Raw genomic sequence first — 14,360 nt, forward strand, 5'->3', positions numbered from 1 at the left:
GATATTTAGAGATGCAAATTATGTATTAAAAAGATAAAAAAAGATAGGATATATAGAATCCTCGATGGATTAATGCTAATTGATGATCTTATTATAATATTGCTGTTGTATCTGTATACATGTATATGTATTTATTTATGGTATGAATGTATTAATGGATGTGTACATGAGTCTACTACATTTATTCGCATGTCAACTTGCCATCGTCTGGATGAACTTTGTAATTGGATTCACTCGACCCCGGGGCTGAATTAATTTATACGCTTTTACTAAAGTTACTTACAATCAACATCGTTATTGCCGAAATATTATTACGTAAGCTAAAATTTATATTAATCCCAGTGATTTGATGGTGATATGGTCAAGTTGATTTTAATCTAGTGTACGAGGGAAAAAATATCATTAAATTAATGGGAATATGAAAAGATAATATGTTATATGTATATTCGTATTTGCGGATTGATGAAGTTAACACCAGTGTATACATAAAAGTCGGCAGACAAAACCAAAGGGGATGGATCTCGATTGAGGATTAGCTGATCTTCATTGTAAGGGTGTGCTCGAGAGACTTTCAACCAGACTAATAAGGTCATTCAACTGTCTACTGTTGATAAATATAAAACAGTATGCTATTTTTACTTTTTTTAAATAATATATCGACAATTGAAAAATTTTTTAATTATTATTGACTATTTAATCACTGTACAGATTTTATTTATTATTTTGAATTTAAAATTCATAATTATTTTTATTTTTATCCTAATTTATGTACTTAAAAATACATAAAAAAAAATTTGAATCTTAATAAACTCACAACTTTTTTTTTTTTTAGATTTAATAAAAGTTTTTTCAATAAAATTAAAAAAAAAAAACTTCAAAATTAAATAAAAAAGTTGAATGGGATATTTTAAACTTTCATTAACATGGAATAGGAGCTGAGAAAATTTTAAATTTAATGTAAATTGTTTTAATTAGATTTGAAAGTAATAAAATAAAAAATTAGACATTAATGTGAGCAACTATTTAATAAAGAAGTTGTTGAATAGAAAGAATTCAAAGGATGTAGAAGTCAGTGCAGGATAATATCGATGAGAGTGGAGTCACGCGGCGAGGCGCGTGCTTTGTCTGAGAAGAGTCTCTTTGTGATTGTATAGTCTGCAATATCCCCATAGTTAAGGGACTTACTGAGAGTAAAAGTGTAGGGTATAGTAAATTAGTGTATATGTATATGTATACATCTGTAAAGACACAATTAATACCCCTGCATATACATTATGTTTGTCTCTCTTGCACTTACATAGAAAAGTAAACTTTCGAGCGTAAAATTTCGACGCACAATTTATCCCAGAGCCGACACACAACTTTGTCCTACCCTACACAACCCCATAAAGCAACAGCAACCCCTCTATGTTATCCACTGTTGTTCCTCTCTCTTTCGTTCTCTCTTCGTAGGGTGAATCAGTAGTCCAACTTGGAGGTAATCCCGCGGTTATGACTCACCCGGGGCAACGGGGGAATTGTCCCCTGTTGGTGGTTCGCTATCTCGCTTATATAGTTTTTCTGTTTCATTCTATTCTTTGTCTTTTACATGCTATTACTATACAGCTCACCACTCCCACCGCTGTTACCACTATTGCATAAGAGCATCGGAGAAAGCTCAAGATATACGGAAGCAGAGGCAAGCCTTCAGCGTTTAGGGAAGAAATTGAGGCGGGAAAAAATAATAAAAAGAAATAGAAATGGAACAAAATAGAAAAGAAAAAAAAATGAATCGTATAAAAAGAGAGGGAATAAAATTGGTAGCAGGTATTATATCGTTGAGTCGCAGGTTGCAAGACCGCACCCTCTTTTTACACTTTTATTCACTATATGCTACACACTATATATGATATCGTTTGTACCTTCTCAGATCCAATTACATTAGTATTACGACACACACTTTAAATTTATATTATTATTATTATTATTATTATTATTATTATTATTATTATTATTAGGATTATTACTTTTATTAATATTACGATTAAAGAACTTTTTTTTTTCAAATAACAATAATTACTGTTATTATTAGGATTATAATTATTTTTTATTAGAGGATTTTAAATCCAACATATATATTGCTATTAAAAAAAACTTTTCAATTTTTATACTTGCTTCATTAAAAAAAATTATAATTATTAACCAAAATCTCAAAATATTATCGACCATCCAAATTAAGCATTCGAATTTTAAGAATCAAATTTTATCAATCAACTAGTTATAAATCATTAAATTGAGTATAATTAAAATCAGTTTAAAAGATTCTTGGTGATGTTATATATTGAGAATTGCATATGACAAAATATAAAATTACAAGTAACAATAGTAGATAAAAAAAAAAATAAATAAAAAATAAAAAAAAGATGTTCTATTTAAAAATAAAAATGAAATAATTGAAATAATTTTCTTATTAAGAGTTTATTTTCTTAATTAAAAAAATTTTTTTTGGAATCGAAATTTAAAATTTCATGCACCTAATCCTCATTCGGTTCATGTGCGGCTCGAAAACATTTTCAAGTGCCGTTACAAAATAAGGAGACACGTAAAATGTTAATAAATTTTTTAAAACTAATAAAAGATAAATATAAAACTGGGTTAAAATGGATAATGGGCAATTTAACAATGATAAATGATAATAATTATAATAATAAAAAAAAACCTCAGTAGATCTAAGTAGTAAAACGTGTTTAAAAACAATCGGTTGGATTCATAAAAGATTTAACAGCCCTGAGCGTGAATTATTAAACAACAGAAACCCGTCACAAGTCATCAAGACAAACGCATGGCATGATTCACACTAACTCGTAAACTTTAAGAAAGAACCGCGACGGTATATGTTTAGTAGCGTGAACACAAACGTTCCATTAAATCTTACGTATTCATAGCTATTTTGTCTTCATTATTCGTCACCCGACCTTCTTATACATTTACATCCTTCTCCATTTAGGCTTCTGTCTGACATACAGCAAATTATATTTTATTTCCTTACACACAATTTAAATCATTAAGCCATCACGCTGTTCGCGTAACATTTGTGTCTATTCGTAAGCTCTTAGTTTTTGGTGTTGAATAAACCATTCTATTTTGTATATATTTTTTTTTTATTCTTGCATACATTTTTTTAAGGTAAAACTGTAAGTGCATGTTTGCTCTGGCAGCTGTGAATTTTTCATTTTTAAATGACACCTGCATCACGAAAGTGGACATATATATTTAATTATATATTGGGAGTATTTTTGAATATTTACTCACACGTAAAATTGTATAATATATATAAATATTTTTCTGTATAAAATATATCAATCTTTTTTATGAATTCTTTACAATTTTATTTTATTTTTCTATATATAATATATTCTTCTATATATAATATATAAATATCATAATACAATAACAAATATTTGTTATTTCTGTTTTCTAAATATTTTTAAAAATAATAAAATGATAAACTACTCGAAAAAATTTTGAGTGTCATAATAGAGATTATCGATATAAATTTTTATGCAGGAATTTAAGAATAAAGTGTCAAGTTGTTTTGCTCGTAAATTTTTTATAGAAAAAAGTTACTAGATTAGAAAAACTTTTCTTGTTTTATTATTTTGAAAAAAAAAAAAAATATCATTTTTAAAATTAAAATTTATGAAGTTAAAAAATTGCCACAATACTAATAAAAATAATTGCAAAAGTTATTATTAAAAAATTAGTTATAAAGTTTTAAAAGTTTTTCATTCATAGCTTATTTAAAAGCAAAAGTTTATTTTTAAAATGAATTATTCTCTAGTGACATAATTATAAATTTTTGAATTGTTGGCGCTAACACATATCAACACTACTTGAATTAATATTAGAGTGAATAAGCTCATCGCGTCATCATGCTCGTAAACGTGCTCTACTGCATTTATAACCAAGGTACATTTGTATACATACAGATGGAGTGTCATGTATATTACAGACGCGTCGAATCATTGAACGCGAGCAGTCGTAACCGCGTTCAATTCTGGCCACCGTTTGTCCGCGCTTGTAATACCCGCCACTCATTCTTCAATTTAATTTAATGTACACACACGCATATCTATATATTCCGATTTAACTTTAACTTCTCACTTGTCAGTTATAATAAATACCCTTTTGACAGACTTTCATCTCCCTCCAAAGAAACTGATAAATACTGCTGCTGTTTGAAATTCAACATAATGCTTTTTGTTAAAAAACAAATTTTTTAATTTTTTAAAAAATTTCAAATTTAATATCTACCTCCGTTGATTATAATTATTATATTAATCAATTAGTATTAATAAAAGTTATTAAAAAAAAAAAAAAGAATTGTCAATTTTTACAAAAAAAAAATCAATATTAATTTGAATGTTTTTTCACTCAATTTAAAACAATTGCAATTAATCATAACATAGTATTTTATCATTCTGACATTGAAATAAAGTGAGATAATTAAGGCTTTGTACAGCCGATTATATTATTAATGTCTTTACTTTACTATCTATTTTTAGAATAATCATTATGTATTACATATTTATATCATGTTAAAAAAAATTATGTTTATTATTAATATGCAATATTCTATTCATATTTTTCAAAAAAAGCATTGCAACAATGCAATGAGATAATAAATATCTTATACATGGAAATGAAAATGCAAATTGGAAATAGAATGCAATATGTACATGTAAGTCAATAAAAATAATGCACTACACTTTAGATGTTCCATATTTAAAAAAACGAATAATTTTGGTATAAAAAGGATCTAATATTTAAATTATGCAGTACACACACTTATATACATACATATTTTTATTATCTAAGGCTTCGTATTTCTATTAAAATGTATTTTTAATGATATTGAAAGTAAATAGAAAGAATTTTCAATTGCCGTTAAAAAAAAAAATCATTTTCGCGGGCAAAATGGAGTACCTCCTAAAAAAGTTGGAAAAAAAAAATTCTAGATATTAAACAAATTTGATTAAATTAAATTTTTTTATGAGTAATTTACATAGAAAAAAATTACATTTTACATGATAATTGGATACAAAGAAAAAAAAAAGTTTTTAATAATTTTTATCATAAAACAAAAATCATTAATATTTTTCGACACTCGATTTTTAAAAAAGTTTAACAAGAAAAATCCAAAGAGTGCTTAATAATATTTATAAAAGTAATTTTCGAATTTTTGAAAAACAATAAAAAAAAAAAATTTTTTTTCTATAAAATTTTAGGGGTACCCCGTTTTACCTCTGGTCCTCTATATTATTCATGAATTAAATACATGGGTACATTTTGATCTTTGGCCATGAAATTTTCCTAAAAACAGAAATAGCGGTTAGATATGAATATATTCGCCGATGGGAAATAAAACCAAGCTTATCACTATTGGCGTAATTAATATTATTATTAAAAATGTAACTATAAATAAAATTGTATAATATTAATAATATATCCTTGGCTTTATCGTTAGTTTAGTGTCGAGGTCGTAGGACAGATGGAATTTGACCTCGGTTAGCCTGTAACCGCTGCAACAAACTACATATACATGCCTCAATCAGACTCGTAAAACGGTTTTTCTCCCGAGTTTGTTTAGCAGGTCGTACTTGGTGAGTAATGGCAACTCCAACGCTAATAACCGTAACGTACCTACGCACTGGTATGTATCTAATACTAATTAGTCAAAACTATATTCTCAACATTATTCTATTTATCAATTATTAAACCGTAACTTTAATATTTATAATAAAGAATATCTGATCAATAAATCAATAAAATAAAATATTGACAATGAGTAATTATATAATGATATGATACATATATCAAATATAATTTTATAAGTTGTAATTGAATTTATTAAAAATTGATAAAAAATTTCAGCAAAAGCTACTGACTTCGACAAGTATAGATTAATATAAGAAACTACAGTTAAACAACCCATGCGTATTAAATATATATATATATATATATACTCTATCATCGTATCTTGCAATTGCGCTTACATTAGATTACGTTCAGTAAGTCTCCCACTAGCTCATACATTTAATTGTCCTATTCTCAATGACTCCATGGGAGTTCTACTTTCTAGAAATCTGATTATACTGATTATATATTGTCATTTGAATAATAGTTTTATTTGTTAAATCTTATTTCCGTGTTAATGTGCCATAAAAATAATAAAACAAAACATTTAAATAAATTGAATAAGAAATAAATGTACTAATTAATTATTATTCAAATATAATTATACATTATACTGCTGTTTTCTCGAATATAATTAATATAATTATTTATTTTAATTATCTACATCCGTTATTTTATCGATTTTATGAGTTATAATTACGGAAATTCTTATTGTATTTTCAATATTTATTATCAAAATAATATTTACAATAAAGTAAATTCTAAACTGTAAAAAATCACCGGGCTAAGTCCTAACGGTGTAGGTGTTAAAATCGGTGGTGTTAAATTTCAACACCTAAAATGGTGTTGAAATAACGTCACCGCCGGTGTAAATATTCTGTACCGGTGTTAAAAAAAATTTATCTGGTATAAAAAAAACGCCACCACTAGTGTAAATATTTTAGACCGGTGTTAAAATATTTTACTTTGTGAATATTTTTACTTTATCTGACATTTTTTACACTGGTTCAACACCGGTATTTTAACACCGCTAAATTACGCCTCCGGTGTAATTTTATTTTAACACCAGACAGAGTTAAAATGAGTCCATTTTTAACACCGCTCTTATTACAGTCTATTATAATTCTTCTTTTTTTTTTAAATAGTTACTGATAAAAATTCTAACATACATTTTTAGTAAAATGAAAAATGTTAATTAATAGTATTACTCTCGCATTAAATAAATAATATCTAATAAAAATATGACAAGTTATTTATAGTTTAATCTGACGGTTTAGTTTGTATTTTTCATAGTGAAAGGATTTCATTTAAATAAATTAAATGATCAATAGTTAAGACATGGTTATTTTACAAAAAAAAAAAATTAACTTAAACAAAACGAAATATAAATGAAATGGTGTGTAACAAGTTTCATTATTAAATTGCAGTAAACAATAAAGCAAGAATAATAATGACAGATAGGCTGAAGGGAATAAAACTCATGGTCACCGAATTGGTACTTTACTTCCATTCTCTTAATTCCGATAAATTTTTTTTAAAAATCTCACATAAAGGTGCGCCTTATTGTAAAAAATTTACGTGAAATCTAACTAGAATGGAATAATCGTGGCAATTGACGTGCCAGAAACATACCTTACCAGCGCAAGGCAATACTATCCTTGTTATTATTATTATTATTATTGTTATTGTTATTAATATTATTATTGTTGCCGTTGTTGCTGTAGCCCAGAGCATCGTATCGAATAATAGAACGCAATGTGCAGCATTATATGTCAGAACCAAAAGCATTGTAGTTATACACTGTTTACTGCACTGTGATATTCTTCTTGTATATACATATATATATATATATATTTATATATGTAAGTATATAAACGAATAGAAATACAACGGTAAATCCTCTCACGGAGGAAAACAATGAACCGTGTGCATTTCATTTCGTTTGGTCCGCGGACCTTGTAATAACTCATCGGTGAAAGCACCGAGACATAGAGCAGGCGTGGGCCGGTTACCGGCTTAATGAGATAGCGATTGTGGTTTTGTTGTAAACTAAGGCGTTTGCCGATCAGCACATCATAGACATCTATGAGTAGAGTGTAGATACATGCATGCATGTACTTTAATTTTAAAAGTTTAAAAGAAATGAGAGTAAAAAAATGTTGAGAAGGTAGGGCTTGAAACAGGATTACATTAATTGCTTACATCGATAATTCATTTTTGTTAAAGAAGAAAATTACCTCGTGCCAAGTCGGACACGATGAAAGCTTTATGGTCTTGCTATTGAGATACACAACAAACAACCAATGGTGGGGTGTCAAAGAGAAGGTTTAGTGCACAGGCTTATTCACCTTGATACGCAAAAACTCGTGTATGTAACGGGTATGTAACGACGTGTTAGCTGATGGTGTTACGGGTGGCCTCAGTTTGAGGTTTATCAAAATAATAAAGTAAAGTGCACTTAAGAAATTTTTATTTATTAGCATAGATTATTTTTTTATCTTATTAATTATACAAAGCTCTGTATTCTATTTTTAAGTTTCATCTAAATTTTAATTAAAAATTAATAAAAAAATGAAGAATAAAGTAATACTTTATTTCACTTGTTCATAAATTAAAAATAATTTATTTTTGTTTACACACGTAGTTTCAAAATGTTTGTACAGATGAATATTAAATAAATGGTTGTTGAAAAAAAGAAAAAAGATTTATTAAGCAAGAAAAAAAATAATGAATGCAAATTTAAAACAACTATAAACAGCTGGTAAGAAGATAATAAAATATAATAGTACAAAGTTTATGAAAATGAGATTAAAATAAAATGTAATATGTAAATGTAATTGACAGATTTGTGAGCATCAACATCTACAGTCTACCCATTAACTTGACTGATTTGCGTCTGGCCACCTGGATTTACTCGTAATTGGCGACATTCCTTGGAATGTAAACTACATTGTCTATTGACGGATTTGTAGACTCACTACATAAATATATATACATACGTATATATTTACATACTTACTTATACACAATATCAGTGAACTGGAATAGGACGTAGTTTAAAATTATTTACTCAAAGTTTATCTCACGAGAAATTGACTAACAAGCAAATTAACCAAACAAACTTAGACTTGTGTACTCTCTTTCTTATGATTTTAGTTGTAACTAGTGATACAGAAGGTGATTAATCAAACGATCTATCAGCTGCTTTGGGTCAATGACCGTTTCTTAGATAATAATAATAATAATAATAATAATAATAATAATAATAATAATAATAATAATAAAATCATCAAGCGTCGGGTGAAAGTAAATGTTTAAGCATAAAAATAACCTAACCACAGTAGCAACTTTTCTGTCTTTTATGACATAAAATTTAATTTTTAAAAATCATCTAACATATATTACACAGATTTATATACTTTATTTATATTTATCTTGTTTGTAATGGGATCCCACCAAAGACGTAAAACTCATGTTTCAACCACTATCGATGGTATAAAACAAAGTATAAATTGACCTAGTGCAATGTCATACTGCTACTAAACCTCATAAATTATTTTTAATCAAATTTTTATATACTTTGTACATTATAATTAATAATAACAATAATTTAAAAATTTATAACCCAGTGAAAGCTTCTCAGTAGGATTAATATTTCATATAAAACCACAAAATGTATTGGCTTAACTTACACAATAGATTGGTTTCGAATAATATAGAAATTATTTTATGTGTATATACATTTATATATTACAATATACTTGAGTACACTAGTGAATTGAAAAATGTATATTTGAACAAGTGTTAGTTGAGAAAAAAAAAAAAAAAAAAAAAAAAAAAAAAAAAAACACATTTTTAAAATTTACGCATTGAAAAAACAGTTTCATGTTCAGTAGTATTGTTTTGTATGACTATACCTACAAATAAAAAGTGTAAATCCGAAAGGGTATAAATTGTTATATGGCTCATATATAAATTTATATATCTACATTTCTTGTTGTGGGATAATGGAATGAATTGAAATGAATTTATATCCTAATCTTGGATTTACTATGTACGTTTATATCACGTGTCTAATTCGATGCCGCGCGGCTACTACCTCTGTAACTGGTGTTTAAGATCTGACAAACTGGTGGAGGGTAAGATGAAACACCATAGAAACTGACACACAACCTCGACTACCTCTTGAGCTTTAGTTTATTACTAAATCCTGTTCAAGCATTATTTAGATATATTTTAACAATATTCATTTATATACCCGGGTCAAAAATAAAACTTGATTCAGGTTCGCTTCACCTTATTTTATTTTGAAGCTATCGATTTGCCGACAATTCCCGATACGATCTCGACTTTTTCGACTTGATTTTAATTTTTGTCAACTTTTACACCTTTTTTTTTATCTTAGCTTGAATTTTTTTGTTATTACTTCGAGCACAAAAGTAATTCACCTTATACTTTGACTTGCTTAACCAAATCAAAAAAAAGTTATTTATTTGTCTTACTTTAGGCTAACCCAACTCTAAGTCTATCAAAAGCAAGAAGTATTTTGTAGTGTAAAATGTGTTTTCATGTTTTATCTTGGTTTTGACTTTTTCATCTCGAAATTGAAGTCGAATGAGTTTAAACCAAGTTAATTCCAACTTGATTTAGACTTTTTCGACTTAAATCGTGACCAAGTAAGCCAGTTAAGTCTAAACCAAGGCGAAAACTCAATGAATTTCATATCACCGTAAAAAAATTCGAGTTTGTCCTGTGAAAAACAGCTCTAAAATTCGACTTAGTAAACCAAGTCTAAATCAAGTTTTATTTTTGACCCGGGTTGTAATGATTAAATGTAATATTTAATTTTTATACTCAACACGGAAAAAAAATAGGCGCTGCAACAGAATTTTTTTTTAAATTGAAATTTTTTTCAAATTTCGAAATTTCATTATACGGACAAAAAAAAAATTAGTATATGAAACTTGGTCATTATCCTATTTATTCCACAGGAAAAATTTTGTTGCTGCAACAGAATTTTGTCCTGATGCTCCCACAGGACTGCGTCCTGTTGCAGCGCCTTTTTTTTTTCGTGAAGCTGAAGTATGAGAAGAAAAGTAATAAATATTAATGTCAAGATAAATAATTATTTAAACTATGTACATATTAACGAGGGTGTAATTCTCATACTTGTGATATTAATGCAGTGGAATTTATTATTCTATATAAAGTAAGTAAAATTTATCAAGTATGTTCTAACGTCGAATTAAGACACATCAACTGGTCGACAACAATGTTTTTCCCGTCGTCTCGACACCGCTATTCGAAACACGTTCCTGACCGATCTATGTGCAGCAGTAGCAGCAGCATGCATCTAGCAGGATGCTCTGAATCACGAGGGGACGTAATTCAAGCTTGACGTAGCTGCAATAACAGCTAACAGCTAACAGCAGCAGTATATATACGCGCGATCGGTCATACCACGTCGTCTTTATAACCAAGACACCAAATGACATGTATAACGGTGTGTTAGTATAGTTACAAGTAGACTTACATAGAAATGCATCAACCCACACTGTAACCGGATGACATCGAGCATTTGCTTTATAACCATAGACTTTGCGGTGTCTAGCAACTTATAACCTAAATCAGGTCGTTGCAATTGCTGCGATTTATCCCATACTTGTTTTAATTGCTCAGTTATGTCGATAAACAACAACAGCAACAACAACAACAACAACAACAACAACAGCAAGATGAGAATAAGAAAAGTATGGTAGTAAAATATTAACATCAACCAAGAGTTTAAAGCTTCTTTTCTTTCTCTATATTATGGTATACTTAAATGCCGGTGGTGGTACTTCCTCAAAAGATAATCACGGTATAACGTGACCTGGGATATCAGAGTATAGTAAACATAAAACCTAGTAGTTTAATCAGAAAATGTTAAACTCCTGAGCAAAAGCATAACAACCTATATGTAGTATATACGTAACCTATTGGGGATGTAGCTGTAAAATTAGTGTATGTAGTGTACAGTGAGAAATTCGCTGGAGTTATGAGAGTCAGCCACTCGACCGGATGCCTCGTAAATCATGAATAATTGACGTTGAATTAGCCAAAGAAAAAGATAGAAATATTAAACGGCAGCAACAGCTATATACTGCTAAGGATAACATACGTGCTTGTTTGTCCATCTTAGATCTTAGATCGTTAAGATCATTGTGGGACTAGGTTAGGTTTTAGTTTAAACTTCCGGCGAAACCTTAGCTTTTGTCCTCATATAAATATCTATATATAAAACTCAACAAAATACTAGTTATTCATATTGTATATTACAAGTTATATTTATCGGTCTATACTCGTTATTATAAGATGGTGAACATTAATTTATATGTTAACATTTATGGCGGATGAATCCATTATTGAGAGATCGAAGGAACCGATAATTAATATTTCATTGGCTTCAAACCAGGATATTAATTATTATCGACATTATCGGTAGAAAGTAAATTCAAATCGATACAATGGTAAAATATACAGATATATTTTATTTTCTTTTATTATTTATAATTTTTATTTTATTATTACTTTTGCAAATGCATGGCTATGAGCCAAGTTAAGTGGGTAAGTAGGTGGCAGTACGAATAATCGACTAAATGACAGTATAACTCGTTTAACACTACACAGCCTACGCGTCTAAAACGTTTTATGAGTATTATAATAATTCATGTGCTGATACTTGGCATATTATCAAAATTATTAAATTATATATTTAAATAAATTAAAATGTTAATGATTTATTACTATTTAATTATTTAATTAATGTAATACAAGAAATTAAAATTTATAAAATAATCCATACTAATAAAATAAATTTTACCTTATAGATGTTATCCTCAAAAAAATTTATCACTAACAATATCACAAGATAAAAAAATCACGTAATACAATTGTATATATTTTTTTGGATAAAAATTGTCGTTTTCGATTACGATCAATCTTAAAAAGTAAAACGTTGCAATATACATCCGTAGTGTTTAACTGTGTAACAGATACTGGAGTCCCTGGTACATAAAATCCACCCTTGGTCTACTATCCTCTGACCCCAAGATCGTAAATTCTAACGTACGTCCATTCAATCTCGTATAACGGGTGAGAAACGGCTGAGAAAGAAGTCTACTGAGGGGTAGACGCGGATGCATCATAGATGATACTGTGTAATGTATATACACGTTGGGGATGAAGGAATTTAGTATGAACGCGAGGGGTAAGAAGAGTAATAACGCAATGACTCATAAGTTGTGAAAAAAGTATATTGAGTATTCACAGTATTAGAATTTCTAGACGACACTACGACCGTAGTGCTATATAGTCAAACATTTCTTTACTCTTTAGGCCTCTAGACGATATGTCTAGGGACTTCCGTATATATTATTATTATGGGTTGGAATAAAAATATAAAAGGGGAAAGAAAGAAAAGGTTTGTACTTACCGAGTGCTTTGGGGTAATAACCCCCTGGGTTATGTTACGATCGTCTGCCATGACTCCACAATCTGAAAGAAAAAAAAAATTCCCATTGTCATATTTCTTTGTTTTCTTTGTTTGAATCTGGAATATTCTTAATAAATAAAATAGTTTGCCAACTATAATGACTAATAATGTCAAAATAAATATAAATATAAATTAACGTAAATTTATTTCGTTATTTTTTTTTTTTTTTTTTCATTTAAATTGTTAATGATTTTGTAACAGTTTCAATTTCCATTGGGACATCGTTAACAGGCCGCATTAACGCTAATAATTTGCATTTAATTGGAATTACTCTCATTCACTTTAGAGCTATCTCCCTCTTTTTCTCTTTATTTACTTACGTACAAATACGCTAAAAGAGCACAATAAGCCTTCTCTTCTTTTTCTATATATATATATATATGTAAATGAATACGTTATAAATCAACAACTGGTCGCTGATCGCCATCTTCCCCAATTACCGTGAAAGAGACTTTGCTGCTTTACTCGACAACAGTCACGCCAAATATCCATACAATAATGGTTATAAATTGAGGGGATAAATTTATAAAGAAAATTTTATTGATTAAATTGATGTTTAAATATTTTTAAATAAAATTCATTTCAACTTTCATTAAATAATTTTACACAGTAAAAAATATTGTGTATCTGTGTTAAAAACGGTCCGAGTTAAATTTTTTGTGTTGATTATTATGTCAAATCAACACAATTCTCTGTGTTACTTTTGAATTTTTCATCGATCTACTATTCAACACTTTAAAAGTGTTACCTAAGTACAAAAATCGATATTATCAACATTTATTCAGTGTTACTTTAAAATCAACACAAAAAAAATGTTGAAGCGACAGTTGAATTGTGTTAAAAAAAATGTCTTCCTTCTATTCACGCGGGAAGCGCCATAAGCATTAGTTCTTCTTCGTTAGTTATGATTTTTGTGACATTTATTTTGTTTATTTTCAATTGGACATAAAAAAATTAAGTTAACAAAGTTCATGATTCGTATAGTTTAAAAAATAAAAAATATTTAAAAAATTGCATCTGTTACTTTTTTACTTTTCTACATGCGCATATTTTTCTTTTTTTCTTTTCATAATTGATTCGTTGATAAAAAAATTCGAAAATTGTTAAGTGTCTACTAATTTTAGGATCATGTTTACTATCACAAAATAGT

At 28.2% G+C, this 14,360-nt stretch overlaps 1 protein-coding gene across 5 annotated transcripts in view; it reads right to left on the reverse strand.

Annotated features, from left to right (window-relative positions):
* LOC103576070 (rho GTPase-activating protein 21) overlaps positions 1-14,360 on the reverse strand; it is a 121,982-nt gene that overhangs the window by 77,855 nt on the left and 29,767 nt on the right. For all 5 annotated transcript variants that reach the window (XM_008556099.3, XM_008556102.2, XM_008556103.2 and 2 more), the window contains exon 2: positions 13,151-13,212. In XM_008556099.3, the coding sequence (XP_008554321.1) occupies positions 13,151-13,201 (51 nt within the window). In that variant the 5' untranslated portion in view covers positions 13,202-13,212. The remainder of the gene's footprint in view (positions 1-13,150; positions 13,213-14,360) is intronic.

Source organism: Microplitis demolitor, chromosome 3, assembly GCF_026212275.2.
Source record: "Microplitis demolitor isolate Queensland-Clemson2020A chromosome 3, iyMicDemo2.1a, whole genome shotgun sequence".
NCBI classification, from domain to species: domain Eukaryota; kingdom Metazoa; phylum Arthropoda; class Insecta; order Hymenoptera; family Braconidae; genus Microplitis; species Microplitis demolitor.